Raw genomic sequence first — 12,151 nt, 5'->3', positions numbered from 1 at the left:
ATTCTAATATATGTCCAATAAAAAGAAGCCTCACTTCAATAATATATCACCTGCCACATGCGGGATTCGAACTCACAACCTCAGTGTTGACTGGCTAGTGATACAGTAGTTCGACTACTTAGACCACTCAGCCACTGAGGTCCCCACATGGTTTTGAGGATAGAAAAATAATTCTTATCAACACCTTACTTTGTATAACAATAAAAATATACTTAAAATAATTTTATTTCATTATATGGACACATAAAAATACAAAATTTAACAAATATAAATATGTCAATGATAGTCGGTTATTTCTTTTTCCCCTTTGGTGAACCTCTGCCACCTTTTCCAGATTTAGTCCCTTCAGTCACCTCTAGTTTTTTATTGAGACTATCTTCTGTGCTTTTGATTTGTTCTTCAACAGATGTTTTCATTTTCTTGATTTCGTCAGATAGGTATGTCTGTATCATTGTTCGTAATTCTTTCCTCGATTGTGATTCTTCTGTAATGGAAATATTTTTGTGTTGACAATTCATTTTGAAGTATTTTCGTACGACATTTAAAAAAGTGTGATGTATTTTCATAGCAATATTATTACAATGTATTAAATAAAGCGTTTACAGCTTTGCAATTTAAAAATACATAAAATTGTAACACTGAAGTACTGCATGTATATAAAGTGGTCAAAATTAATATATAATACCAAGTCAGTTTTCTGCTAAATTATTGGCATTATGCATGCAAATTTCATATACAATTTAGCAATAACAAAATTTAAGTGGTTGTCATGTGAAAACTCTGTATCTTTCTGTGATTACAAAATTTTGCTGTTTTAAAATTACAAATAATTCATGGCAGTAAAAATGAGAAAAAAAGTGATATGTACAGTACACATCAATGAGATAGTAACCAACAGTATCCCCCAAGAAAGATATCTTGCGGTCTTTAAGGTGGATCATCGGTATATATTTCCTAAGATAGAATTTTCTTATACTTTGCCGAAATAAAGATTTTACCATGCTTTTTTCAAAAATATAATATGAAGTATGGGTCACCGTGCTATTTTTCAAGCTACAAGTCGTGCAAAATTACCCAAAATTAGCATAGATTGTTCATGAAAAAACACATTTTTGTGAATAAAAAGAAATCTATGAGATAGAATTTTGAAATAAAATATGAATAGATAGGTTTTATAATATGCTTTAAGAAAATAAAAAGAAAAAAGGGTGTCTTGTTTTCTTGCTACAAGTAAAATATGAAAATTTCACTATCATTCCAGCATACAAATTTTACTATAAGAGTTATCTCCCCTTAAATGGCTAAGTTGAAAAATTGATTCTAAAACACAAATATTTGTTATTTGTTTAAACATTTTGGATTATGCAATAACTCACTTATTTTTCTTTATACAAATAAACATTCTTACACATAAATTGCAAATCTGTCTCAAAATTTGCAAATTTAGGCAAAGAACTAGACCGATTGTGTACGGCTATTGTACAATCCAAGATGGCGGTATACAGTGAATCTACCTTAAAAGTAGATTGTTGACTCAAGTTCTAAATCAAAAAGAAGGATTTTGGTTTTTACCTAAAATCCCAATCAAAACTTATTTGTTTTAATAAAAAACTTCTTTTGGTTCAAATACATATGATATACCTAAGATAGACAGATGAGGTTTTTCAAGACATTAAATGCCAAATAGCAAAGGCTACTGGCCAAAGTTAGCTACACATGTATATAAGCACTGATCAAAATAAGACTACCTTTTGTCCTATTTATGAAAAATTGACCAATCAACCACAATGTTAAGATATTTGTATACCTGGTTCAGGAGTTTTTTGTTGTTCCGTTATTGTCTCCCCTTCTGTTGGTTCAGTGGTCTGTTCAGGGGGAACTTCATTTTCCTGTGGACTAGTTTCATCAGCTGTAAATATGTATATTAATAACATTATCTTTAAATATGAATAAAAAAAATTGAAATGCAAAACTTGAATTTATGTGATATGTAATGACAAAAAAATGAATGGTATAAATGAAATGAATCTCAAATTGTCTTAAATGTGCATAAATTAATTTGCAATTGACATTATGCAAATAGCAGTGAATGTATCAAAGAGAAGTCTTAAGTCAGATCAATTATTTTGTTCTTTTTTAAGTTTTGAAGTAACCTTAGTTTCTGGAATTGAAATAAAATTGTTCTAATACAGCACAATGCTAGGTTCTTTAATCGAAGAAAAAAATAAATGAAAAATTAAATTAATAAATGCCAGGGTTGTGGAAATACCATGCCCTACATGTTGGGCTTGTAGAAAATCTACTGGACAAGTAAATATGTCCCAACTTCTTGTCCAAGACAAGTAAAAAAAAAAATCCCAGGCAAGTATAGTTTTGTATAGACTTGTCCTTGCAAAAATTTGGTTATTTCCACAGCCCTGAATTCTGAAAAAGAATTGCCAATTTCATATTTGCCAGTCTGTTAAAGTGAAAGCTGTGGGCTTGAGTACATATTTGTGAATATGTGCAGTTTCCTAAGTACTGTCATTATTAGAATTCCATTTAGGGATTACTGCATACTAAGGGAAAAAAATAATAAATTCAAATATAAAGATAAGAATGGAAATTTATTGAATGTGTCACACAACATTTGTTTTGGACTTGAATACATATTTATGAATTTACCATTTCCTGATGGTAGGTTTAAATAAACAATAACAAATATACACACAAAAGTAAACTTGTAAGTTTATTGGTTGTTAAACTTGTCATTTGGTCAGCCATACCTGGTATTACAGGAAATAATTGTGGTGTATAAAGTTGGAGTTCTCGAAAAGTGGTGGTCTGAAGATTTTGACCACCAAACTTTTGCAATTTAGGATGGACACAATTATTATATTTTGCAATAGAAGTAATAGTGAGGATTAGCAGATTTTCTTTAACCACCAGGGGGAAAAAAGATTTTGATAAATATATAAGGAAGAGAAGGCGCTTTTTCTTTACATCTGTAATTTAAGTGGTGGAGCAAGGGATATTAAGGAAGAGAAGATGTTTTTTTCTTTAAATAAAAATGTCAGAGAATATTTTGTTGTCAAGCAACTTCTGATTTAATATTTTTCTTTTAAATTATAATAATCCAAACTGACAAGACAATAATTTATGAATTTATTTTTAAAAGGTGTTTTAAACCAAATATGATATGAAATAGTTTTTTTCAAAAGATTTTAATTTTTCAATTAAAAATTTACATTTTCATTCAGCAATAGGACAGAGCAGCATGCTATCCATTTTAACATTTTCAAACTTAAATTTACGGACCTGAATTTAGGTAAATTTTTATTTGATACAAGAAAATAATTTTTTGCCCATAACTTATTAGTCCCCTACCGACGAAGTCGAAGGGGACTTTAGGTTTGCACTCCGTCCTTCTGTCTGTCTGTCTGTCCGTCTGTCAGTTCGGCAAATCAGTTTTCCACACTTTTTTTCTTCATGCTTGAAGATATTGATTGATACTTGGTATATTGTTTTATCATAACAAGTTACAGATCAAGTTCGAATTTTGTTCTGGTCTGATAATTTTGTGCAGAGTTATAGTCCTTGGACTTGAAAAAATCCCTCAAATATTCAGTTTTCCGCACTTTTTTTCATTATTCTTGAAGATATTGATTTAATAATTGGTACATTGTTTTATCATGACAAGTTACAGACCAAGTTTGAATTTCGTTTCTGTTTGATGATTTTTGCAGAGTTATGGTCCTTGGACTTCAAAAATTCACTTAAACTATCAGTTTTTCACACTTTTTTTCGTCATGCTTGAAGATATTGACTTGATATTTGTTGTATAGTTTACACCATGACCAGTTATAGATCAAGTTAGCATTTTGTTCCAGTACAATTAATTTTTAACCGGTAGGGGACTATGTATTGCCATGCAATACTCTCAGAATGCTTGTTTAATCTGAAATTCGTAGGAATAATTTGTATACAGGTCAGAATGTATTTCAATTAAGAAGTAGTATTTACTGAAGACGAGGCAGACGGAGCATTACAAAAGGTAAACGGAAAAATCAATTCAAATTTTATGAATAGTGGAATAAAATAAAGAGTGCCCTCTGATCCCATTCTTTTCTTTCTGGAGGAGCACCTTTGTATACTCCAAATAACAAAAAGTCAAATTGTTGTGTTCAGTGTTAACTTTTGGTTTGACTATATATATAAACAATTAAACCCACTTTGTACTGCATACATGATCAGTGTGAAAGTTATATAATTTCTGCTGAAACACTGGCTTCATGTAAGCAAACAATTAAGACTCTCCTAGAAACTTTTTTTTAAACTATCTACTTCAAAATAATATCTAGCAAAACTCTTATATTTCCTAGAAGCTATTTCATTCTATACCTGAACCATTTGCAGTATACAAAATAATATCCTCATCACCATCGTCATCAACTAAAATGTTTACAACATTGGTCAAACCAAAGGTCAAACTATCACTATTATCTTAAGAAGCTTCTCATTCCAAGATATTTTTTTTATATAGACTATTTTCATATTACTGACTTTTTATTTCTTAAGATATAATTTTTATAGGTTACCTACTGTGTCGTAGGACATTCTGGTACTCGGTCAAGTTAGAGCAACTAAAAGAAGTAAAATCAAACTTACAACCATGCAGTGCAATTTAGGGGGAAAATTAACTGTTTACAGTGCAATTTAGGGGGAAAATTAACTGTTTACAGTGCAATTTGGGGAATAAAATAAAATTAATTGTTAAACTAGTTTTTTCCCCAAATTGCACTGCATGATTGAAAGCTTGATTTTATTTCTTTTAGTTGCTCTTACCTGATCGAATGTCCTACCACAGAGATTGTAACGTTGAAAAATTACACATGGTTAAACTGGTTGACTTATCCACACTTTACCAAAGAGGGCTGAAACTTTAAAATTCTTGTTTTGGTGCCTGATTTGACAATTGAAATTGAAAATTGAAAATGGTGCGTTTTTGACCACCAGCTGTGGTGAAAATCAAGGCTTTATAAAGCCAGTTAATGTTTTTAACAAATGTCTATACAAATACTATAAATTGACTGCACAATAAGCACATCTGCAGTATTAGGATGTTCAAATGAAATAGTTATCAAGGAAAGTAACTCTTTATATATAAATAAAATACAAAACCTTACCTTCAGATGGTGGGGGTGTGACAGGTAATCCAACATAAGATAATGACAGGTCTAATCTTACCTGTAAAAAAGTAACATACATACATATATTATATTACAATTAACATAATGTTTTAGACATAAATGTTTTGCTTTACATGCTAAACTTTTGGAATTGTCCTATGGCTGCTTAAGAGAAAATTCTGACAGGGTTCTTTATGGGTATTTTCTAATGACCCCTAACCACCAATAAATTTGTTTACAGTCTTTTCCATATTAAAATGTTGTGAATTGTTCTACTGCTAATACGCCAGTTCCAGGATACTGTAGTTAGTTGAATCTGTCATGTGACTTCCATCACCACGTGACCAAAATGTAGGCATCATCACTTCCAACACATGTTGAGCAAACGGCTGAAAAAGTTTGATCTTATACTGTAGAATATTTTGGAAATTAAAATCTAATAAGTTGGTCATCCTCCCTTCAGTTGTATGGGAATTAAGATTATGTACTTACGGAATATAAATTATTTCTAGACTACCCTGCAGAATGACGATTCTGAAAGTGCTTTCAACTTTAATAGAGCAGGGATACAGGCACGCCTTCTATCTGGTAAATGACGTCATAAAGGCCTGCAAAATTGACCATCTTTTCCAGTGAAAGACATGATTGGAGAAATCGCCTATAGATTTCAAATACCCGTAATATTGCTTTCAAAGACCTAAAAAAAGCTTTTTTTGTTACATTATTCTTTCTAATAAATTCAAGTAGCCATTGTCAAAGCTGTTGCTTTCTCTTTATTAATACATACTGTAAGTATATACAATTTAAAACCCATACTTACCAGTGGTGTGAAGGCATATTTGTACATTTTGAAATGTCTGAAGTATGTATTGACTGTGTATTCTGTTATTTTTCTGACTTCATCTGCATTAAATAACTCAATACTATGTGGTGGTCTCTGTAAAAACATGAAATTATGTTGTAAGTATAAACGTTAGGACACATACAAATGTGTATTATCTGTGTGTTATAAGATTTTTCGGACTTCATCTGCTATAAATAACTCAATACTGTGTGGTGATCTCTATAAAATATGAAATGGTTTTGTGGGTATAAAATGTGAAAACATAGAAATGTCTGAAGTAAATATTTGAATTAACTATCTTTTCTCATTTTTCTGACCATCCAATATTAAGTGGTTGTCTCTGTAACAATATAAAAAATTTTGTTGGGAGCACAACAACCGTGGACACACAGAAAGGATTAAAGTATGTTATATTTACTATGTATTCTGTCATTTTCGTACTTAATCCACTTCATATAACTCAAAACTAACTGTGCTGTCCCTGTAAAGTTACATTAGCCTAAAAGACCATTTTAAAAACTTTTGCCTATTATCTCGAAAATTATAATAGATAAAGACAATCTTTAAAAGCAAAAATGATCAGCAAGATAAGATCTACAAATAAGTCAAACATAACCAAAAACGTAAGACGACTCTTTATTGAAGTTATTGACCTTTAATTATGATTTTCCCCATTTTTTCCCTATTATCTTGAAAACTGTAATAGATAGATAGAAACTTTTAATAGCACAAATGATCAGCAAGACAAGATCTACAAATGTTCCATAATGGTGAAATTTTCAGTCGACTTGTTTTTTGAAATATTTCCCTTGAATGATAATTTTTAACATTTTTATGCATTTTTTGTCTATTATCTTGAAAACTACAATAGATAAAGAGAAAGGAAAAATTATCAGCAGGATAAGATCTACAAACATGTCAACATGACTGAAATTGTCAATTAACACTTACTAGATTAATTCCCCTTTTATGAAGATTTTTACTAAAAAGTGGCTCTTGTTGAATAAGCAGGTGAGCGACACAGGCTCTTTAGAACCTCTAGTTTTATCTAAAGATAAAACTTACATTGACAGCATGACACAGAACCAATTCTTTAAAATAATTAAACGTCTGGTCTACATTTCCAAATGGAGTCTCTGAAAAATTATAACTTGAAAATATCATTACCTTCAACATGTATGTCAAATACAACAATTTCTCTATAGCTGAAAACGTTTCCAAATACTGCACTTTTCATGCAACTGATAAAAAAAACAGCTTTTTTTTTCGTCAAGGAAGGGGGCACATCATAATCTGCCATTGTATGAAATTTTACATCTATTTTTGACATGGGAAGTTTTTACTAAAATCTAGGGATTAATAGAAAGGCTGTTTTTTATTAAATAAATCAAGAAGACTAATATTTAGAAACTGGACTTATAATACCGGTATATAATTTATTACTACATACAAAAAGTCCTGTTCTATTTTTAGGAAACAGAATAATGAAAATTGAGCAGGGAGGGGAGATAATCTGGTAACTCCTCTAACATATTTAAATTATATTTTACATGTTGATTTTGAATGTCATCAATTCCATATAAGTAAAAAACATAACATACCAATACAAACTTCATGTGTCTTCTTGACGATAGAGAACACGGCAGACATTTTCTCTCTGTTGAAGTTATTTTCTCTGGCAAACATGATTGTATAAAAATACAGATCCATAACAATCCCTGTCTTTATATTGGTCCTAAAGTCATCCAGGTGGAATATGTCAGCTAAAACTCTGGAAAGATAAGACAAAATACAGGTCTTACCCCGTGGAATATGTCAGCCAAAACTCTGGAAAAATAAGACAAAATACAGGTCTAACCCCGTGGAATATGTCAGCCAAAACTCTGGAAAGATAAGACAAAATACAGGTCTAACCCCGTGGAATATGTCAGCCAAAACTCTGGAAAGATAAGACAAAATACAGGTCTAACCCCAAGTTATAAATTGCAATCTAGGACTCAATGCACTTGAGTTCTAAAAATGGGAACCTAGTGGAAAGTGTGTTACGGAAATTCGTTTGTACTTTTTGTTTCATTATTTATCCAATTGAGTCAAAACAATTACCAGTTAATACATTTTAAATTGGGATGGAGCAAACAAATTTGAAATTAATTTCTTACTTTAGACATGTGGGATCAGAAGATTGCTGTTGTATTATGCTTATATATCAGATGACATACAGGTATTGTAAATTGTATAAAGTGTAAACGAACTTCAAAGTGTCTGTTTTATAAAGCACTTGGAATTCCCCTTTAAAAATTACAGTTGACTGTAGTTCTACCAAGAGAGGTAACTCTGCATATATGTTTACAATATTTTAGTGGTGGAAAGCTGGGCCAATACATATGCTTCAAGTCTATATTTGACAAGCTGTATTTCAATATCTTAAAGAAAGTTTTTATATTGTGTGGCCAGTTCTACATATTATATTTCCCATTATACAGGAGTAAATTGAGATAAGATCGGGAGACGGATTTATAAAAGTTTTTCCAAACTTGTTTCCTAATCCCATATCTGAATTTTATGTAAAATTGTACTACTTCATTGTTATAATTTTTCATTAATAAATACTGTTTAAGGTGGCTGGGGTGTCTTCCTCCATCTTGGATTTTAAAGTAGCAGATAACAATTGGTCTAGATCTTTAATGATATGTGCAAATTTTGAGAGTAATATGTAATTCATGTGTAAGACTTTTCATGTTAATATAGAAAATTATGTGGTTCATATTTACGGCTGTTTTTTCTCTAAAAAACACATTATTTATGTTTGATTCATTTTTATTCAACTTTGCCACATAAGGGGAGATAATTCAGATAGTAGGGGAGATAACTCTGATAAAATAATTTTTATAATAGAAAGTGTCATGAATTTACCTATTTCAATATGTAGCAAGAAAACAAGTTGATCCCATTTTTTCTTTTTCTTATCTGAAAGCATGTTATAAGAGCTATCTTCTCACATTTCAACTTAAAATTCTATGTTGTAGTTTTCTTTTTATCACACAAAATTGGATTTTCCATGCATAATCTATACAAAATCTGACAATTTTGCACAACCTGTAACGTGAAAAAAAATCCGTGACCCATACTTTTTATTATGTTTTGGAAAAAAGCATGATAAAAACTACATTTTGACAATTTATTTAAAAATTCTGTGGATTTTAATTAAGACCCCCCCCCCCCCCTCCACCTTAAACTAAATTGAGATAACACTTTCTGGATTATTAAAGCATGACTTACTGTCTAACATGGTCAGAGTTCAATGATTCACTGATGCGATCCACGTCATCAACTGTTAAATCTGCCCTGTAAAATAAGAAGTCAAAGTCATATCATGGAAAAACGACAAACTTTTTCTCCCTTGTTAGTTTTTAAATATCAGTCTAGATAATTTGGCAGCAATGCAAATTTATAATTATCTCCTCTTTGCCAAAATTCTCCAATAATGATAACTTGTATTGAAAAGGGATTTGGTAAGTTCTCTTTTGTTTCAACCAAATTTTTTTTAAGCAGATATAAATAATTTTCATATTCTGTAAAAATGAATCAATATGTTAAAATAATCAAATGCTACATCTCAAGACTTATTCATTCAATGAATTTCATTGTATATGGTTTATATATGGTTGACTTACTATGGTAAACGGGTACCATAATATGTCCTAGCAGTCTATGACGGGCTTATAAAAAGTGTACCTACCACACGCAAACTTTAGCTCTGTGGTCTCTTGGCTGAAAAAAATTATATGACAAAAGATCATACATGTTCATGTAACAACTTTGAAATTAAAGTGTCTTATTTTATCATGTCACATTATGTATATAATACTATAAGTGCAATTGTTTCATTAAATTGATTTAGCTTAGTAATTTTCTGAAGACATCGAAGTACCACAGATCTCTGAATAAGGTTGAAAGCTACATTAATAAGCTGCAAGCTTCCTGTAAGGATAATTTGCATGAAGTCGTACAAGATTCACATCTTATTGTATTTGTATTTTAAGGAGGTTGTTGTGTAAAACCTTCAAGTAGAAAACAGTAAGGCTTATTATATTTTTTCAATTCAACTTTTTTGTCATTTAAACATTTATGAAATATGATATGTAAGGTTTACAGTATTCAAAATTCAGAACATTGTTAGGGAGCAACCATTTAACTTCAAGAGGGGGCAGGGGTTTATGGTTTTTTGTCTGTGTCAGAATTTTTTTTTTCAAAATTTAACACAAGGTATGGGAAAGATCTGGATTCAGAATATTTTTTTTGTCATCTGCTTGACCACATTATTTTTTTCATCAAATTGGGGATCAGAATATTTTTTTAGGAAAAAACCATAACAACCCCCCCTCACCCTTGAAGTTAAATGGTCGTTCCCTAAGGTGATAGACAATTTCATACAATTTGGAGGTATGTGCAGTTCTAACACATATATGCCATAGATAAAGGCAACAGTAGGATACCGGTGTATACTGTCTTCCATTGCTCATTCTATTCAATATTCAATGTTTTTTATGCTGGTCTTTTTTTTAAATGCATATAATTTATGGGAGCTATATCTTAAAAAAAAGTAAATATTTTTTTTTAAATATTATGGTAATGTTCATTCAAAATTTTACAGGAAAAAATAATATTACAATTACCTACTAGTACTGGTTGATTTAAGGTAACAAGTAAAGTAAATGTGCACCATTCTAATATGAAGTTGTTCAAACACTTTGAGTACACACCGTGGTAAAATATGAATATATTGTATGTCAGCTGATCGGCAACGTCATGATTTGTTCGGGCTGTTCTGATCATACTCCCACGACATATGCTACCAGACTTTGTGTAAATGACGTTATTGAACGATGACATAATATAAGCATTTTACAGGAAAATGCACGGTTGTGAAACTGAAAGTCACCAAAACAAGGAAACATAAACAAACGATGCTAAAATTTGTTAAAAGCCAATAGAGCTCTTCACAGTTAGTTCGGCCATATTGGATAGGGGGCAGATTTTTTTGAAAGAGGTGGAAATACATGTAGTATGAAAGTATGGGAAATCCTATGCATGTTTCCAAGCAACTGCTCTGTTTTAATGTGGTTTTCCCGAATTTTTCACACCATTTTTACCTCCATTATGAAAATCTGCCCCCTATCCAATATGGCCGAACTAACCGTGAAGTGCCCTATTGTTTTACATATAAGTATGATTATCATTTAAATTCATCCAAACCTAAGTACGCTATTTTGAATAGTTTAAGCATGTCACTAGTTCACAGTTTTCTCAGTTCTTTTATGTCAATATCAATAGTGTGTTTATTTTCGGGAACGGCAAATGTTTGCCTTCACCTAGAGCGCTTTGATCCAAAAGAATTGCCTTATTTGTCCTATTAGAATAGAAATAATCTTTGGGAACTCAACAGAGTAGCACCTGCAAGTCTGGTACCATATAAACCTGTATACTGTCTTTCAATGCAAAAATTTTAAAGGCGTTCAGACTTACAATATTTCACTGTATATGAAGAACATCGGATGTAAACATGGTAAAGGACTTTTGCCAGTTTTGGTGATCCCTGGCTTAAGGACGACATAAACAGCAGAATATTTTATTCGTTTGTATTTCACCTTGAATGGTGAATGGATTGGGGAATAACATGTACCTGTATAAGTTTAGGGATTTCTTGAACCTGCATTTCTTGTGATTCAAGTAGCATTTTAATACGTTTTTCTGTTAGATGTCGGAAGTGCAGTTGCTAGGAGAATAAAAACTTCCGGTATACAGTAATATCTGATACATGTCCGGAAATCGTTAGTTCCGGAATTATAACTCAAGAAAGAATGTCCGAGACACCATAAACAACGTAACCTTGTGTCTGCTTTTGGACATTAATTTTTTTCATGATTATTGTATTTGAGAGTGTTTTCTGTCCTTATTGATTAGATATGATTCTAAATTTCTTGAAGAAAAGTAATTTGTTTAGAAGGGAATCAAGGGCATACGATACTGTACAGTACAGTACAGTTTTGATCCCACGGTGATTTTTTTTACTCAAATTTGCATACAAGCTATTTTTCACCTGGTTAATTCAAATATGTAATAAAAAATAATCCTTCAT

At 31.1% G+C, this 12,151-nt stretch overlaps 1 protein-coding gene across 2 annotated transcripts; it reads right to left on the bottom strand.

Annotated features, from left to right (window-relative positions):
• Nucleotides 1–207: 207 nt before the first annotated feature.
• LOC127712735 (cilia- and flagella-associated protein 119-like) lies at nt 208–11,798 on the bottom strand. 2 transcript variants are annotated; one of them, XM_052219344.1, is made up of 10 exons: nt 11,696–11,798; nt 9,752–9,783; nt 9,292–9,357; nt 7,614–7,783; nt 7,078–7,148; nt 5,989–6,105; nt 5,166–5,226; nt 4,381–4,431; nt 1,808–1,909; nt 208–484 (listed from the first exon to the last, which is right to left on the bottom strand). In XM_052219344.1, exons 1-10 carry the CDS (start codon nt 11,747–11,749, stop codon nt 291–293), a joined length of 918 nt encoding a protein of 305 aa, XP_052075304.1. In that variant the 5' UTR covers nt 11,750–11,798; the 3' UTR covers nt 208–290. The 2 variants fall into 2 exon arrangements, with proteins under 2 accessions (XP_052075304.1, XP_052075305.1); XM_052219345.1 differs by lacking the exon at nt 4,381–4,431.
• Between the last annotated feature and the right edge of the window lie 353 nt (nt 11,799–12,151).

This window comes from Mytilus californianus, unplaced genomic scaffold (assembly GCF_021869535.1).
Source record: "Mytilus californianus isolate M0D057914Y unplaced genomic scaffold, xbMytCali1.0.p SCAF_8, whole genome shotgun sequence".
Taxonomy (NCBI): Eukaryota; Metazoa; Mollusca; class Bivalvia; order Mytilida; family Mytilidae; genus Mytilus; species Mytilus californianus.
This window is presented reverse-complemented; position numbering and strand designations above follow the sequence as displayed.

What these genes read in the sequence shown, in the direction of transcription:
- LOC127712735 (XM_052219344.1), bottom strand. Translation starts at nt 11,749, where the DNA reads ATGCTACTTGAATCACAAGAAATGCAGGTTCAAGAAATCCCTAAACTT. An exon ending in TTCTGTGTCATGCTGTCAAT is followed by an intron (nt 6,106 to 7,077) that starts GTAAGTTTTATC and finishes ATGTTTTTACAG; the next exon opens with AGACCACCACATAGTATTGA. An exon ending in ACAAAAAACTCCTGAACCAG is followed by an intron (nt 485 to 1,807) that starts GTATACAAATAT and finishes TTTCCATTACAG; the next exon opens with AAGAATCACAATCGAGGAAA.